At 35.7% G+C, this 19,428-nt stretch overlaps 1 protein-coding gene across 4 annotated transcripts in view; it reads right to left on the reverse strand.

The window, feature by feature from the left end:
* Positions 1-19,428, reverse strand: part of PRP4K (pre-mRNA processing factor kinase PRP4K) — a 22,214-nt gene continuing 2,786 nt past the window's right edge. The window contains exons 2-17 of one of the 4 annotated variants that reach the window (XR_013773567.1): positions 17,258-18,451; positions 14,210-14,383; positions 13,778-13,933; positions 12,974-13,055; positions 11,461-11,671; positions 9,125-9,198; positions 7,655-7,745; positions 7,135-7,282; positions 5,763-5,900; positions 4,428-4,581; positions 3,404-3,518; positions 2,766-2,917; positions 2,222-2,308; positions 1,271-1,548; positions 766-900; positions 207-252 (exon numbers count right to left, since the gene is read on the reverse strand). Coding sequence is in view for 1 of the 4 variants with exons in the window: in XM_079300011.1 (XP_079156137.1) it covers positions 1,345-1,548; positions 2,222-2,308; positions 2,766-2,917; positions 3,404-3,518; positions 4,428-4,581; positions 5,763-5,900; positions 7,135-7,282; positions 7,655-7,745; positions 9,125-9,198; positions 11,461-11,671; positions 12,974-13,055; positions 13,778-13,933; positions 14,210-14,383; positions 17,258-18,451 (2,980 nt within the window). In the remaining 3 variants the exon portion in view is untranslated. Of the gene's footprint in view, positions 1,549-2,221; positions 2,309-2,765; positions 2,918-3,403; positions 3,519-4,427; positions 4,582-5,762; positions 5,901-7,134; positions 7,283-7,654; positions 7,746-9,124; positions 9,199-11,460; positions 11,672-12,973; positions 13,056-13,777; positions 13,934-14,209; positions 14,384-17,257; positions 18,452-19,428 lie in introns of all 4 variants that reach the window. The other 3 variants (XR_013773565.1, XR_013773566.1, XM_079300011.1) reach the window with 3 other exon arrangements.

Here is a 19,428-nt window from a genome sequence, read left to right on the forward strand (position 1 = left end):
CCTTGTTCACAAAAGACTTTATTATCTAATGATGCATACTGAAAACATACAGAAATCTGCATGGTCCACTTTACATGCAGCAGAACAATCTTCACTTTACAATAAGTAAGTGTCAACTGTTTTATGCAAGAGACAACACTTTAAAGTCACATTTCTTAAAGAAAATCTTCATTTACAAAAGAAATAAAAGGTAAAGAAGCAATTACCGCTTTTAAAAAGCAGCTGCTTTGTTCAAGAGTGGAAGGTTTATGCCTGTATTGAAAGACAACATGATCACAAATAATGAAAACAATGAACAAATGAAACACTTTTAGCATAAAGCAGTACACTTTCAAAATGACATACAAATAGTTAAAAATTTCATTATGTTGTCTATCTATCCTTTAGATATAAGGTCTTTCGAATGAGATCCAAACATATGTAATTACTAAATGAAAACTCTTCTGTAAGTATTGGTTCTATGTCATAGTGAACTGTATTTAACAAAATGTATACAAAGTCTATAGCAAGTTGATTAAAAAAACTAAATTAATAAGAAACAGTACACTGAAGGCGCTCTATCCATCAAGTGCGCTCTCTCCCAGTTTTAAATGTGATGAACAGAACAGAAGTTGTAACTATGCCACGGTTGCAATGCCAGAAAATAAAACAAGATCATTTCTCAAACATGCAGGGAATTCTGCCACAATGCTATTGTCTCTCATTTGTCAGTTGTTCCAGTAAAATAACAGCTTAAACACCGGTGATGTTGATGGGTTAGCTTACCTTCAGTGTACTGAAAGTTGTACACAACCTGCTTTAAAAGAGGAGACCATCCCTGCGGGCAGGCTCAAGAAGGAACAGACCCCCTTCGGCACTGACTACACCAAGGGCATGCTGCTGTGGCCTGCACACACACACCTAGGAAAATGTGAATATAAACAGCATTTATGCTGGCCATTTTGTAAAGACAAAAATGAAGCCAAGTCTGCTAAAAACAAATCAACCACCCAGTATTACTGCTCTCTTTTTTTTTTTTTCTTTCTTTTTTTTTTTTTTTTTATAACAGATGCTTTTTTCTTTTTATAATATATACGAACTGCAACCATATACATTAGCATTGTACTTTTGTGCAGTCTTGGCAATTAAAACAGTTCTACAGTGAAAATTTTCACATAAGACACAAAACAGAATTACTCTAACATTTCTAAAAGAAATATCAGCCTTGATGTTAATTCAAATGTATCATTTCTTCCTCAACTTTGCAGGGGAAATATTTATGTTTATATACATTAATAACTGCTGTGAAATTTCTTCAGTCTTTGTATCTTAATTAATCAAACCCTTTGAACTTCTTCATCTGGTTTAAATTTTCTCCTGGATGAAGGCGTGCTGCAGAGCCTGGTTGATGCTAATCCGTTTAGCTGGGTCTAGCATTAGAATCTGGTCCAACAAGTCCTTAAGCTGGTGCACTTTTTTACGCTGGTCTTCAGGGAGTCGTTGGCACCCAATCAAGTCTGCTAATAGGTCCTTGGTTGGATTAATGGTGCTCATAACAGTAACTTTCTCCTACAAACACAGAAATGGCAGCCTTGTAGCACAGAAGTAATGCACAAACCCCTTTCCATCCCTTTTACAGAGCTTCAGCAGCAGCTTTTCTGCAGCTTGTCTCATATCTGAGCAGCAGCACCCTGCTCCCACAGGGCCTCAAAAAATTATCATGTGCAGAGAAAAGAGTGGAAAAACACTGTTGGGAGGAGGCCCACAACACAGGTTCACATATGAGCCTAACACCCCACTTAACTGAGAACTGAATTCCACAGGGAAAGTTCCCATAGCTGACCACTATTTTGCAATTCTTCTTGCATATAGTATGTCAAAACGAAATTAATAGTGATCTCATACAACATAACCATATCATAATGAGCATCTTTCTACAAAATGAAGGCAGATATTATTTTATTAGTAATTTAAGGAGAGATTATATGGAGATATTTCTATACCCTCTATACCTACCAGATTAAATTTAGATTTTTCTTAATGGTATTCCTATGTCCTAGAAAAAGAAAAAAAATTTTTTCCCCATTTTCTAACTATGTAACTTGTCCATACTGCTGCTAAAAGACTTTCTAATAGCTTATAAAATCTTGTTTTTAATTAGGAAGCCAAGGTACACTTGAAAGACCATATTGTAGGAAACCTTGGGAAAAATGATGGGTTAATCAACACATTGAGGACTTACCCTTTCCGTGACTTTATCTACTTCTATATACATAAAGTTGAGGTTTTGATCAAAGTGCTGATCTTTGAACACACCTTTCCGAATCATCTGGAAAATGATGAATAGGCAAGAGTTTAGGCAAGTTCTCTGTCTTACACATTTCACAATTAACATCAATGTCTATTAATTTACTGCAATGTAAGTAATTTAATACTAATAAAAATAAATCAAAAGGACAGGAAGAGATGTTGAGATTGAATAGAAAGATACAGTTCAAACCCTTTGAAAAAGGACACAGTATCTTTAATTGACTTACGCATTTTTTTTCAGGTCAGTGCTTAGAAGGTTTCTGCTTTCACTTTATACTTAGTCTATGAAAAAGAAGCTGTACACTTTCACTTCATAAGATTTTAAATCAGTATAAATTACACAGTCAGAGCACAGTCTAGTACTTACTGTTAAGAGAAGATGTACATGATAAGAAACAGAATTCCAGGAGAACAAAGGTTGTATGTTCTACTGTTCATTAGAGCAATTTCATATGTTAAGTACTTATTTTTCTTACCTTGTTTGGCATCTTTCCTTTGAGATCCATGGCAAGTTTCAACATATGATTATTGGTTTTGCCAGGAAACAGTATTTTTCCTGTATAAAGCTCATATAATGTGCAGCCTACAGACCACATATCTATACCATAGTCATAGATTTTTCCTATAACTGAAACAGAGCAATTCCAGTTAATTCCATAAAGGCAGATTTGATATAATATCACAAAAGCAGACAGATGAAAACATTGTGATTTGTAAAATATATTGGTGCTGCTCTTTCTTAGGAATAAGAAGCTACCATAAAAGAAGGATGTAAACCTTTTAGCTTTTAAAGTACCCCCTATTGTAGAAAGGGAGGCTTTTACCTAACACCTAAACTGATCAGCTTTAAATTTGCAAAAACCAAGAAGTCAGAACAATACCTCTAAACTGAAACATAACTATAACCCAACAGAATGACTTCTCACTGTGCTGATCAGCACCATACATGAAGAGTCAAACAAACATGCCTTCAAAGTCTGATTTTTTGACAACCATCATATTTCCAGAGTCATGTTTTGCTAAGACTAGAGAATAAATTCAAGTCAAATTTTCATCTGCTAGTACTGGCACTTGCTGGTATGTGATAGATGCAGCTAATCCAAAATATACTTACTGATTTCTGGAGCTCGATAAAATCTACTAACTAGATAAGGCGTGATGTCATTATCTGCGACATGTGAAGCTGAGCCAAAATCACAAAGCTTTAGTATTGTTTTAGACTCGTTCACCTGCAAGTTAAACATAAATATCTATTAGCACTATTTGTGGACAGAATTGATAGCAGAACTGTAAAAGTGACAACACATTTAAGTCAGAGACAGGAAAAACATTCAGCCTTTAAACTGCAAGTTCCTTCCTCTCCATATTCTAAAAAATTATAAAACTTGCTCAAAATCAAAGTGAGAGTTAATGCGGTCAGATCCAACAAAATACAAAGAAAAGTCAGTTTCATGTTTCCCATAACAAAATATCCTCGGTGAGCCCAGATTTCATTCCAGACACTGAAATTTTATGGATTTAGACTTGCAGCTCTAGTATTCAGAGAACCACTTACTTATAAAACAGTATATTATTCACATCTCATGCTTATAATAGTACATTTTACTGCTGAGACAGTAATAAGAGAACATTTTAGATAAATTAAAAATCTGAGTTTGTCATGATGATGATGTCCAAAAAAACCAAAGGAAACCAGTGGATTCCCTCTGATGTAGCTCTCATGCCCTACTGGAAAAAAGGCATTAAGGACCTTTCTCCATCATCTCACTCACATAAACAAGATCTCCATTCAGATTCAAACCACCTACTTGCAAGAACATCTCTCAACTACTGATGGAAAAATTTCAAATATTTCTCCTGTAAATCACTGTCTTACTTTGGAAAATCTGCTTTCTATAAAGACAGAGGGAGATGCATGTTTGTTTGAAAGAGATTTTATTGAGATGCTGTGGATATATTTCTTTCTTACTATTTGTAATACAATATAATTTTATATTAAAGTGTGAACCCTTAATATTTTCAGAAAATGTGACTTTACCTAAACTAAAAGAATTATATAATTTTAAAATACTTTATTTTATGCTGCAGACCATGCAAAAAAAAAAAAAAAAAGTTTTAATTAATTATTTGTTACTTACCAAAATATTATCTGGTTTAATATCTGCATGTAGGATATTGCATCTTTTAAGAAGTTTTAAAGCCAGGAACAATTGCTGGCTGTAGGAACGCACAGCTTTAATGTGGAGTCCAACATCTTTCCCATACTTCTTCAACACCTCTCGTAAATTCATACTGTTAAGAGAAAGGGGGAAAGAAAGAATTGGAAAGAGCTTACAGAAAAGCTGGTAGAGACCTCATAAATTCTATGACAAACTTGAACAAAGCAGTTAGCTTTAAATATTTTTTGAGAAATGTAGCATTCAACATTCCACTCTGTGAGCTACAGAATTGAAATAAAAAGTCTGGTCAATCAGATCTGTCTTATACTGTGTAATCATTTGCTACATTGGACTTGCTTAGTTCAGAGCATATTTTTAATCAATATTGATATAGAGGAGTTATTTGAACAGCATTTTCTTAACAACCATAAACCCTTTGTAGTAATTTTCTTCAGAAATAAATGAAAAAGGAAGCACACAAAAGATAAAAGTTGAGGAGATTTTGGGTTTTTTGTGACTTAAGCAGCAGATAAAAAGACCATCATTCCAGGACAAAAGCATAACTGGACACAAATAACACACAACTGTGTTATCAAGAGATAGTGCAGCAAAAGACAATAATTTGTTCTACAGCTTATTAATGAAATATGATAGTAATCTCATATAATTGGCATTTTTTCCAGTATATAACTTATCTTCACCCCAAATATGGCAAAGCTTGAAATATGGCATACAGAGAAAACTTAGGATTTGAACAACTGGTGTCTCTAAGTAGGAAGGGACTAAGGCAATTAACATATCTGATCTACCATAAAACTGTATCTACAATCAACCTGTCACATGAGCTTAATTACTTGAACAGAAAGTGAGCATGTTACCACTGTAACAATTTTATCCCTAAGGCTGTTACTATATGTATACTCTTTACAGAATGTACAGCATTTCCTGAATCTCTCTGGGAATGCATCTTAATGCAAACCCTTAAAATGAAGAATTATGAAAAACTAATAAAAATACTGACATAGGCAAAAAATCGTTATGAGCAGTACTAGCAAGATGAACCATCTTTAACACATTATCTCGTTTCAAATAATTTCCAGGCAGCAAACTCACAGCAGTGCTAAAAATAAATCAGAAATAGTTCAGTAGTCTGTGAATTTGTGCCTGCAGATATTTTTTTTTTATTTCAAAGCTCCTTGCATTCTTAAATCTTTGCACTAGAACAAGGTATCAAAACAGCCAAATCCAGAAAGGTAAAGAACACACAGTAGTACTTAACCTTTTACAGAGAGCCCCAAACATTTGTCATCTTACCTGAGTGGCTCAAAGACCAGACAGAGATGTTGTTTGTGGTAGAAATGCCTGAACAACCGTAGACAATGAAACTTGTCATCAGGATCAGCATCATTGAGCTTCTTTAAAAATTCCAGTTCTTTTAGGCCAGTTTTTTGCCTGGAAACAGAGAAATGGGATTATAAAACAAAATCAGTAAAATTCTAATTTTTTAAAAAATCTGAACAGTTATTTGTGTGGCTATAATTATCAAGGAATGAGAAGTGTCTTGTCATTACTTACCATACCATAGCTAAAAAAACAAAATCACAAAAATCACAGCAATGGTTTGCTGTCATTGACTACACCCTGGATAAGTTTATTTCATTTCTGGATATTCACTGTATCTTTGCAACCTATTTATCCTCTCCTCCTTACTCTCAGTTGCATGTAAGGCTAAATCTGGATTTTGTCCTGTAACGTGACAGATTTCAAACAGCACTCACTTAAGAAGTTTACTTGTTTAAAAAAGTGCTTCACCACATACAACAGTATTAAAAGATTTAAACTCAACTGACTATAGATTCAATTACATATCCAAGCTTATTACTTGTACAACACACCAAACTAAAACATCTTATCACCTTCCCTTTTGCCTTCAAAACTTTTCTAGACACTTACTCACTTTAACTAAAACAAATCCAGTTATACACACAGTAAGACAACTTTTAAAACTTCCAAGGAAAAATACCTGGAAAAGATTTGCATTTGTCATTGACACTTAAGAAGTGGACACGAGAAGTGACTGTACAAATACTACAGCAGATGGTGAAAACAACTATTGTAGACAAGTCCTCAAATGACATAGTTCAGGAGATCCTACTTGTTAATGTTCACTCATTCTGTAAGACGTGGATTTCAACAGTGAGAGTCCTATCTCTTTTTATGTATCTTACATACATGCAAATATTCAGAAAATATACAAAAATAATTAAATCTATGGAGATCTTTGTGTAAGTTGCAGATGATTGACTGGGATCCAATCCACAGCCTACCAAATAGATCTGGTCCATTGACACAAAATTTTTACAGTCCGCAACTCCCATCTCAAGAAAAGTAGGGCTCCTAACTAGCTGTAACCTTGTTTCTTGCTATCACTGTTGCCTGCAGTTTTGCAAATGAGAAAGTGCCTGATGAAAATGCAAGTACCCTTCTTCCTGCAATAGCTGTAAAGAAGTGTGGATACACAGTCCTCAAGCATTTCCCATTATCTGGCTCATATTAGCAGCAAAGGCAGAAATCAGAGCTGTGATCTGTTACTTCAATTGAAACAAAGGGAGATTCAAATCACATCATGAAAAACTTTGCACTATTCCACATGCTTTATTACCATCACAAAAATCCCATTACTTACATAAGTTCATTGTTCCTGATGATTTTCACAGCTACTTCTTGGTTTGCTCTGGCCATGTCCCTGGCTCGTACCACGTTGCTGAAGACTCCCTGACCAGTGTAACCATAGACATTGTAACGTTTATCTAGAACTTCACCTATATTAACACCTGAGGGATAAAACCAAGCAAGTTCAAGTTAGGAGGGATAAACATAACAGAACTTTCATAGAAAAAGAAACCATTCTCTATCATTACAAAATATCAGCGTAAATAGCAAGATCCTTTAATTTCATGGTGTAGAATGTTTTTTATGACCTAGCTTTGTGGAAACTATGGGGAACAAAGGGCGATTCTTAAGTCTGAAGTCCTTTCAAAACTGAGGTTAAAACCTGCAGGCTGGCTTCACCCATTACATTACACACTGAGAGAGGGCTCTGGGACACATCTAGATTAGAACAACATTTCAATACTTCCATACATGAGGACCTTCTCATGCACCCTCATTCTACCTGTCCTTGCTGACAAACAGACACAACTTACGGTAATAGCCTTCTGCATCTGTCCAGTTATCCCTGAGATTGGGGTTTTCTTTGAAGTCTTTTCCAAACCCAGCAGCCCTTAGACGAGCACTCTGAAATAAAAAGAGAAGTAACAGCTTTGCTTGTGTGCTCTGTATTTTTCTTTAACGTTTACTTACCAAAGCCCTTTTTTCCTACTGAAAAGCTACTCTCTCCACAATACAAACACACTTATCTTGCAGGAGAGTGAAATAACTTATTATTTACATACCAGTATCTAAAGACTGATGCAAGCAAAGATGGTGAGATCAACAGAAGAATTATTACTAAACATAAACGGGCAAAGTTTCAATTAATACCCACAAGGAATTTATATAAGTCACATTAGAATGCACATTTTGGACCATTTAAGTAATCCTTATTTACAGTAAGTTTATAGTAAAGTTCAGCAATTTGCAAGGAAAACACAATTGTTTCAGCTTTGAATTACATGCCACTCATTTCACATTGTTATAAATACTACCATAACACTTCTACAACTGCTGTTGACCTCTCTTAACAGACTGGGCAATATTTTAATCACAAATTCAAAAATATGAATAGTAAAGCTTATCTTCAACTGAACAACAGTATCAGGAAGGGGGAGCTGCTCATTTACAAGCCATATAAATCCCCCCTTGTACCTTCTGAACTTTTAAAAATGCACCCTCACACAAACACTACCCTTCAAGTATTCACCTTTTTCCAGGTCAGAGAATACCAGTGTTACTAGAGTAAAACTGCAGCCTATGTTATATCTGCCATGAAAATTCTCCAGTTAATTTTGGTTTAAGTTAAAAAGAAAGTTCTTGACTTTACTTTTTTCTCATTGTTGCATCAGCAACAATGCAAGAATTTATAGAGAATGACACATAATGTCTCAAAAGCAGTCACTGGAATGCCAATATCCGAGGGCCACTGTAGCATATTTAGAAAAAAGCTAATGAAATAGCGTTAAAGGAAAAACCAGAAAATGTATCTCTTCATCCCAAAATAATCTCCAAACAAACCACCAGGTTACTTCAACATAGCATCTTTAGCTAATTACAATATCTGAGACATTTTTAATTAACCATACATGAACCTCTGAAAAAAGCTCATATTTGGAACATTGCAGTACAGTAATAATAATAAAAAGCTGAAATTATAAACAGATTCATGGTTTTACCATGTGCCATTGTATTCAAACAGCAGGCAAATTCCCCAGTTGCTTACTCTGGTAAAACTGCCGCTAATTTTAGTTTTTATTTCACTGGTTTTATTTCAGTGAAATACTAATTAAGAACCACTCTGCCTGCCTTGGCTGAGCAAAAGATTAAGAACATACAAATCACTTAGCAGCACGTGCTTTTATAAATCAAAGTTCTCATAACCCTCAAGTGACAGTGACTCTAATAAAAATCAAGCAGAAAAAAACCAAAAATCATATATTTCATCTCCAAGAATTACCTACATCAAAGTACGCAGCGAACATATCATCTGATTCTGTGAACATATCAGGAGCTAGCAGCTTCTTCTGAGATGAACCTTGGAAAGTGAAATTCAGATTACTCAACATGAAAAATATGTCAAATGATAACTGTTGCCTGTGTAATTTGGCAGCTGGTATCTTTCATAGTCTAAGATCAGTATATTGGCAAACAGGTAGCTCTACTGATGTTTCTAGCACATACCATTTCACATATTTCACATTCTAGAATACAAAACTCAGACTAGTTCTTCAACCAACTCAAAAATTTTTATCTCCTTGATAAACTACGTGTAATAGCTTTCAAGTAAGCATAGCAGAAAGCAAAAACTACATACTTACATGCTCCCTACAAATAATGACTATATATATATATCGGTATGTATACATGTAAAATGAAGTATAAAATTACTACATGTACATATAAAAAAAATACAGTCACATTTTCAATACACAAGTTCAGGCTCTTCTGCTAATCACAAGATATTTTACTAAAACCCAAAGCTTTCTCCAACCCTGCCAAAAAGGACCCCGTGTGCAGCTGTTTGTCAAACACAATGTTTACTATTGTGTTAGAGAGAAACATTTTTGTTATGGGCAAGATTATCCCTTTCTCACCTTTTAATCATCTTTAAATCCCAAAGACATTTTACTTGGTTGATAAGATAAAAGTAAAGAAATATAAATTAGGTACACAGTAATAAAAGCAAGCGAACTTCCAACTATTCCATGCATGCACATATTATGGCAGCCATGCACATGGTAAATTGGAGACCCTCCCTTCACTACACAATGGAGAAAAATAAATGGTTAATTCAGCTCAGAGGCTTCACTTCAGGTCTCATGATGCACAAACCCGTTCCATACCAAATAATCAGACTGAAATCTGACAGCCAATACCACTGTTTCAAGGCACAGACCTGACACTTGTGGGGAGGCAGTTTATACCACTGTTTTGAGGTACAGACCCTTGAAGAAACTTCTTCAAATTTTCCTTTTAGTTCCAGTTATTTGTACTGGGCTACAAGGAGTTATTGACTAGTTTCTTAGCAACTTACTACTCTGGCCCTATAAGAGGTCAGGAAAAAAATAAAAATTTACTCTTGCAGAGGAAGATAATCCACTGGTTTCAGCTGTTGTTACAGCCACCTCCAACCCAGAATCCTACCACCCAGATATGCATGTAATTTTAGAAAACTTTTTTATATGTCTATGTGGAAAATGCCTACATAGTTAAGACTTAAATTTTCATATGCTTTAATAGACAAAATTGGAGACTAGTACATGCTTTGACAAAATAGGAGAAACACACTGTCTGTTGGACATTACAAGCCTAAACTTGTGGTATGCAAAGAAAGCACTAAAATGGTTCTTTTCACTGATGTTGCAGGAAAACAATCTGAAAACACACTGCTCAAGGGAACAGGATGAACTACAGAGCAGTACAGCAGTCCCAAGGAGATGCAGCTTTATTACTTTGAAGAGAAGCATCCACTAGAGACAGCGTATTTAGCCCCCAAAGGTACGTGTGGTGCAGGACATGAAATACAAGCTAACTGCAACTCTCCCTCAGAGAGGCTGGGCAGGCTCCTCAGCCCTCGTTAAACATTGCCATTGCAATTAAACTGGAGAGAGAAACAAAGCAGCTTAAACTAGCTCAAGTACGACCACACAGCAACTGCACACACCTCTGACTACTTGGAAGATGTACAGTAATTCACTTTCAAAAGACAAAACAAGCAGCAGACTTTCAACACTACAGGGTGTGCAGGGAGATGTTCCTTGCTCCTTTTGCTGCAGCTGGCACAAGGCAGGTTTTACATCAAAATTTATTTCATTTCAATACTGATGTACAATAGAGTACATAAAGGGGGGAAGAAAACACCCATTTCAGCAATTAGCTATGCTGCTAAAAGGGACTTACTGGCAATGACCCTCAATCATTCTTTAATCATTCTTAATTACTACAGACTCACCTGTATTCTTCTGTCATAGTGGCTTTGACCAAAAAGGTATAAAAGGAGCAAAATTTCCAACCCTCACAAAATAAAGTCTAGGACTATACTAAGCTTGTAAGAAAACAATTTGCCTAAGTAAAAAGAAAAATTTGGAAGGGTAATTCTTGACCATATAGCCAGACATCATTATTTGCTCTTCCAAATGTAAAGCACAAATTGTTTTAATAGTTATCAGAAACATGTTCCACTCATATCATCCTTCCTAATGAGGAAGATTTATATTAATTCATTGTTTTAAGTACCATAACTAAGCCAAGTGTCTGAGATTTCATAAACTGCATTTGAGAGATTTCAGAATCTTACCATTGTTCTGTTCAACAGTCATGAGGTTGTGCTTGGCTTTCACTGATGCCTCAAATGTGTCCACATTTTCCCGTTCATACTCCTTAACATCAGCAGCAACTCTTTCTAGGATGTCCTCAGGAGAATTTGAGCGACTGCGTGTACTGCTTTGAGGGCTGCTTGGTTCAGATGGTACAGATATGTTACTGTCTTCTGTCTGGCCTTTGTATTTCTAAAAAGAAATTAAATTTTTAATCTTACTGTTATACCTTATCACAATTTAAACATTTTCATATCCATCCTTTCAATGGCTTGGGCTTTTAGCTGAAACACTGTTTGCTTTCATAATCATCTATGTCTATAAAGACAACAGATTATTTTCAGAATGGGATACAACTTTTGAAAATTCCATTTGTCAAAATGCACCACAGGTCAGACCATAAGATTGAAACATTCATGTGCATTCTTTAGGTCTTCACACTTCTGTAAATATTAACTATTAGACTATGCACAACAAAATGTCAGAAGCAACAAATTATTACTAAAACATCCTGGCACACAAAAACTAAAAGCACAGTCCTTCAGGAAAATAATTATCCTACATTAAAATATTTCCCAGTTTTATTAGTGTTATGGTACAGAAAAGCAGCTTTTTGATTCAGTTTTTTATGTGAACTGGAAATCATATTTATTCATTCATGTAGAAAGATTTCTTCAGAAGCATTAAAAAAATCTTCAAACGTCATCTTTACAATTTTTGTTACTCTTAAGTACAATGAAATTACATAGATCTCACTTCCTATCCCAAAAGGTAAAAATCAAGATGAAGAAATGCTGCTACAACTCAGTTGTCAAGGTTGAATTATTCAATAATACAAGCAGAGGTTTGTCCATTTAGGAAATTTAGCTCTGCTGAATTCTGCAATTTGCTTCCAGCCTGTACCAATGTAACCAGTCTTTAAAAAGAATTTATATGGTTTGGCTCAGTCATAGTCCTGAGGGATTTTACAATGGGCTTTGCATAAAACTCAAACCACAAACAGCATTTTTAGTGCTATTTCAAATAAGCTGTACATTAAAGCCAGTCATTCTGTACCTGATAGTAAGAAGTTCAAGGAAATCACACGTGCTTTTAGGGAGGAACTCTTGACAGTGGCTTTACAAAATTTTGGAAATCGACAAGGACAACTTCTAATTCAAACAAACTGACCAGTTAGATTAATTGATATATAACTTACTGTTACACTGACATTATATCAATGATACAGCTGCAGACAACATTTTTAACATATCTTAAGACTGTCAGAAAGTGTTTAACTGTAGCAAAAAATGACTCACAGAAGAGTCATTGCAGTTTTAAAAGCAATGCTGTGACAAAACAAGTGTAGAGTTTAAGAGACACTAAAACATTTACAATGAACTGGAAAAATACAGCAATAAGAATTACTATTGTAATGCAGCAATAGGCAAAGAGCCTTCCTTTATCCTGACATTTTACACTAAAAATACAGAATTAGTTCCTGTAACCATGTACCTGAACAATTGCTTGCCGCTGTAATCTCCTTTGTCTTATCTCTGCTTCTTCATCCTCTTCTTCCAAATCAAAGTCTTCAAGACTATAAAAGTATGGTTTTTTAAATAACTTCATAAACATACAATTATCTACTGAATTTTATCAAGCAGCTGCTTGGCATATAAAGCACAGAATATATTAAACAATAGCTATTCAAGTGACTCAGAAAGCAATGGTGTATTAAATCCCACTGCATATATTTACATTTCCTTACAAAGAAAATTTACCTCTTGGTATCTCATTGGGACTTTCTGTATTCCATTTTTAACTGCAAACAATTAACAGCCCTCTTCTAAAGGACAACAAACAAAAAAAAATCCTTGTTCCTTTTCACTGCAGCATCATTTTTCCTTAATAATTTTATTAAGAATGCATACTCTTGCACAACTGAATAGGCAGATGTTTAGAAAATAAAAACACAATTTGCAGACAGCAGTTAATCCTTTCAGCCATTAAAGCTTTTCCTCAAGGAGTAAGCTTTAGTAATCAGACCAAAAGTTTTCACAAGATACTGATCAAGTTGAATTTAAAAACCTAGTGACATATCCTTCCCTCAGGTCTGCCCACTAGCCAAAAGAACTTGGCATTTTCTGCATATTCTGAAATTTTTCACATTCTCACAACACTAATTTAACAAGATTACAAGACCAAAGAAATTATTATTGTTTTAGGTGCCAACTCAAAACTGCACCATGAAGATAAATGTTAGTTCATTCTTTGTATCAGTGGAACTGCAGGTTAAAAATAATCAGTGTATAGTCTTACTTTTCATCTGATGAAGACTCCTGTTCAGCTTTCATGCCCTCAGAAAGACTACCTTTAAATTTGTCTTCCTTAACTTTGCTTCTGCTCCTACGTCTGTGGCCACCACGTGACCTGGACCTCCTTCGAAGGCGAGATCTGCTTCTCCGGCTTCTATCCCTGTTTTGTAAGAACAAGAGATTTGGATTTTGGAGGGGGTTGTTTTGGTTTTTTTTAAGAAAATAAGGAAAATCTTTTCAGAAAACATTAAGACACAATGATTCCAAGTAACAAAACAATTTAATTAATGGAGAAGAAAATTAATTTAACTGTGCCAGCACATATTAACACGGACAAAAAAAAAAAATAGCATGGTCTTTTCACACATAAGATAGCAATCCTTATTCTTCCTGTAATATCTTACAAAAGACACTTAAAAACACAGGGCATCTTTACCTCCTCCGAGGAGATCTACTCCGCCTTCTGGGAGATCGGCTACGCCGAAGGGGTGTTCGAGACCTCCTCCTAATGGGGGACCGAGACCTTCTTCTGGATGGGGACCACCTGCTGGGTGGGCTGACATCCTTGGATCTCTCACGCCTGGACAAAATGTCATCCCTGGTACGTGTTCTTAAAACACAAGAAGAGAGTGGTAGCAAAAATCAGGAGCAGGCTGGAAACAAAAAACATCCATTCCCTCTAAAAACTCACTTGAAAAGTCTTACTGCAGGTGAGGGACCACCAGATGGGCTTCTGAGGGAGGGATGGATAAGGAGGCTGCAGAGCTGGCTGCCCTTCCTGTGTGTGTCTCCCCACCCTGGGAAGTGTGTGCCCATACAAAGATCTAGTTCAGGACAAGTCTGGAAACAGCTCATTAATTACTACCATGAAGCTAAGAGAGGTTTTAAAACAAAGCTTGTGTTTAGGTCTTGCATAAATAGCAGCCTGTTTCCACGTTTACCAGATACAATACATAAACCTTATCTTGAGAATTACTTCACCAACTTCCCACCATGCTATTGAAATTTAGGCTTTGGATCATGCTGTTTCACAGTAGTGACAATAATGTCTGTTTCTGTTTGGGGCACTACTAGTGCATGACTTCAACATTTCACACATTCTAAAACAGCATATGAAAACTAGAATTCTTAACTAAAATCTAAACTATCCCTTCTCAAATTAAAAAAAAAAATCAAATCTGATACTATATAAACTATTCAAAATTTGTTTATTCTTGCCTATGCAGATTCACAATTTTTCAAGGAAAAAAATCCTTGATGGGATTACATTAAAAACTGCATGACAGCAAGAGTTCAGTGAAAAACTGGAAAGAATATAAATTAGAAATTCCACAACTATTCTAATGAGGCTGCACTAGAAATTGGAAAACAGTTTAAAACTATTTCAAAGAAGATGTTGCTACTCTGACTTTTTTCCTATTCCTTCTTGATTAAAAAAAAAAAAAATCAAGTTGGAACGACTCATTATAGGTGTTAAATCTCATCAATGAACAAAATACATTGGGTCTGAAAAACCAATTCCACCCAGTCTGATTTCTTTTGTTTACTTTGAGACTTGTACATTAGTTTCAGTTATCTTAACTACAGACAATTATCAGACATACAGAACTGATGCAAAATAGTAAACAGTGAGACAAAAGGAAAATGTATTCATGTGCAGAGAGTACTGCCAGTTTCTACAAGGAATTACTGTATTCAAATGCTGGGGTAGGCCAATACCTTTAGCCCAATTAATTTATATTATGTTCTTGTGAATGGTATTACATAAAAAGGCACAGGATGAAGAGTTCCAGGCTTCCTGACTAACAGAGTGCCAAAACTTAATCAAAGTATCTGTTACAAAAAATGGATTTGTTCTGAGATCACAGGGATGAGATGAAAAGTGGAAAATTATTAAGAATTCATAGTAACATCACATAATGACTAACTCCAGTCAAAGACCTGAGAAGTGTCTTACAAGATTAGAACACTGGAAACAAGCTTGAAAAATGAAATTACTGGGAGTTTTCTGGTTAAAACTGTTCATTAAAGCTCCTAAAATTCTCTGGTAGTTTGAGTAATTACAATTAGTTAAAACTTGAACACAGGTGGGATTAATTCAGATGTCTTACAAGGAAAGATTATTCCTGCTGATCTGCAAACACCTCCAGCAGAAAGTATTTTAGTAGTCCCCCACTCACATGCTCTTTACCACGCAGCTACAGAAGTATGAATTTGACAGCAAAATTCTAGACACATGCATCACTTGAAATAAGTGTCTAGACAACCAATTCAAGCTGGCTGCAATGCAAGCTGTCAAGAAAAATGAAAACTGAAAGATACAAAATGTTGCAGTGGAAAAGTCAACTACTATGCCAGAAAAACTCTGGTAGAGCTGACACGTTCCTGATTCACCAGAAAGCAGCCAGATAAACTGGTAGCATTTGCAATACTTGCTTGATCGGGTTAGCATCACTGGGGCCATTCTCCAACTACCCAAAGATACCCTGTACCTGAAACCAGAGTAACCTTCAGTGATTCAGGCTGAAACTTTCACATTTTTAGGTGCCTATTCATTAAGCTTTGTAGTTCCAATTAGTTTTAAATTCATACTTCTTTGATCTTAGTTCTCAGACTGGGTGAAGCTAAACCCCCTGATAGAAAGTTTGAAATTACTTATCATCCAATGCTGAACTCTTGAGACTCAAACTTCTTACAGCTAATGAATTAACTTCCAAAAATGCATACACTTATATTGTTCTCCTCATGGAAACTTGCCACCCAGGTATTATTAGCTTGAAATTTCAAGATAACTGCTTTCATAGGCTAAATCTGCCTTTTTTAAAAAATGTCAAGACTAGACCAATCCACTCTTCTCCTTTAAGTGTATGCAAAATATGGTAATTATATACAGCAGTCCAATAACAAACTAACATTGCCATCCCTCTAGCAATAGATTAAATGGAAACCCAAAATATAAAAATAAAAAAAAAAAGCAAAACAAACCACTGAGAAAGACATCTTGATATAAAATTCTGCTTACATTTACACATACTCTTTCTATCATTAGGGCTTTTTTTGAGGGGAAAGAGGGGCAAATTACCCACTTTCAACCAACACCAATAGGTAACACCGGACAGGATTCTCACTCCACAGAAGTTTTGGAAAGCAACAGAACTACTGACAAAGAAACAAAATAGAAGCCAAATTCTGAATCCAACCAGCCATAAAAAGGAGAACACAGTTACAAAACTTGTTCCCAGTAAGGGTGTGAGGAGCAAATAACTTTACCAACCACAACTTGAATTTGCATATCTGACAGCTGGGAGAAATAGTTTTTTTTTTTAAAACTGAATACATACAAAGTAAGCCCATGATATAATGTAAAATCTGATTACCTTTTTTAATACCTCTTTTCCAAACAAAACAAGGAGATAAACACCAAACTAGAGACAGTTCACCCCATAAAGCATTTTTGTGATGGCTCATGACATCTGTAAGTTACCTGGGAGAAGAAAGACGCCTCCTTTCTGATTCTCTCCTTTTCCTTTCTGCAGATCTACTCCTCACTCTTCTAACCGGAGAGCGGGTTCGAGAGGGGGATCTACTCTGTTTAGATCTGCGGTCGTTAAAGAGAGGGGATCTGCTTCTCCTTGACTTCTCACGCTGTTTGGGAGACAAGCTTCTCCCTTTTGGGCTACGGCCAGGTCGTCTAGGGGACCTGTTTTCTTTCCCTGAAGAGGCATCTTTAGAAGGAGATTTAATTGGCTTTTTTTCTTTGTCAGTCTCTGATCTCCTAGGTTTTCTATCTTTGGATCGTGATCTTCTATCTTTGGATTTGCTTCTTAGTTCTGCTGGAGATTTAGATTTTCTACCACGATCTCTGCTCTTGCTTTCATTTACAACTGGAGACTTTCTGCGGTCTCTTGATTTACTTTTATCATCAGCTTTATTTCTGTCCTCTGGAGGAGACTTAGACTTCCTGTTTTTCTCCTGAGATCTCCTCTTAAGTATTGGAGACCTAGATTTCCTTGTCTGATCTTGAGACTTACTTCTCTTATAAGGACTTTTGGATTTCCTCCTTTCTTTTGACTTGCTTCTAGTAGTCTTCTCTTTGACTCCATCAACTCCTGCCTTGGCTTTCTTTTTGTCAGATCTGTGCCTAGTCCTTTCTTTTGATTCACTCTTACTTGCTTTCTTGGAACTAGTTTTATTGTCCACAGGTTCTAATTTCCCCTTAGCATTTGACTTTGTTGTAGGTCGTGCTCCGTTTCGTGCTTTTTCATTAATCTCCCCCTCCTCTTCAGATCCTGACTCATAACCTTGTAATATTAATCCCATCCCAGACTGGACTTTTCCTTCCATTAATTCATTTTCGAGTTCAGCTTTCAGCAATGCTCTTTGTTTCTCCAGGTCTTCCAGAGGAGCCAAAAAATCAATTTTAGTTCTTTTAGCTGGTCCATCTTCTTTGTCAGAGGCATCAGCCACCTCTTTCCATTTATGTTTCTTATGTTTGTGTCTGTGTTTATGTTTTTTGTCCTTATCATCTTCTGAAGAATGTTTATGTTTCTTGTGTTTGCTTCGGTGTTTGTGTTTCTTTTTTTTGTGTCGGCTGTGCTTGTTCTGAGGTTGGTCTGCCTCTGACACTTCCCCATTTTCTTCATTCACACTTTTCTCGGATGCCTCAGCATCCTCAACCCTGTAAAAAATAGAGATCAGTACTATAAACTCACTGCAGTCCTCTATCTCATGTTAAGTAGAGAGCCTTTTACAATAGAAACTAACTGGCATTTATTCACCTACCTGTGGGAGAATTAGAAATGTACCACTAATTTAAGTAAGTTATAATAGCAGATACACTTCCTCGGAAACAGACAGCTATGGCTGCAGAAAGAAATAGTACGGAAGGAACAGAGAGCAAATGCACTGACAAAACCAAATGTGTGGATGGAATCAATGCTTACACTTTGACATTCAATTCTGTTAACAGCATAAAACAGTGCTGAATATTTATTTGCCAGTCCATAAACATCTATGTCACGTTCTGCTCCACTCCAATGCCTAACCCGACCTACGCCTTTTACAAGCACTTTCAAGTGGCAGAAAACAGCTCCGAAGACCAAAATTTATTTCAAGGTATGATGCTGATCACCTTAGGAAACCTTGCAAAATCTCACGCAGAGATAACTCTCTTAGCTGCAATTTTTTTCTGTAAGTGTACACACCTGTTAGAAAATCATAAATGTGTAAGAACATTTCTTATTATTTATGCAATACAGGGAACACTATTGAGGAACAGGATAACTTCAGGAAGTCTAATTTCAGAGCAACTTTCTGATAGTATGCAAAAAATTAGCAGTTTCAAAAAAAATGACATCATGCCACTGACCAAACCAGCTGAAAATATGTCTACAGCAGGTTATTAAAATAATAATATACAGCATTTCTTCTAAAAAAAGAACATTGTCAATTAACTAAAATTTCTCCAAACAGTAACTTAAAAAAAAAAAAAATTCAGTGCTGATGTTATACATTCCCTTGTAATATCTTCTATAGCCACTGAAACTGGCTTAGCAATAGTTTTTACAGTGTTTAGCAAATATCTCCAAAACTCCTTCAGAACATCAATTAAGTCATTGTCTGTGGTAATACAGACATTTGCCTTTTGAAATAATA

Source organism: Erithacus rubecula (genome assembly GCF_903797595.1).
Source record: "Erithacus rubecula genome assembly, chromosome: 3".
Lineage (NCBI taxonomy): Eukaryota > Metazoa > Chordata > Aves > Passeriformes > Muscicapidae > Erithacus > Erithacus rubecula.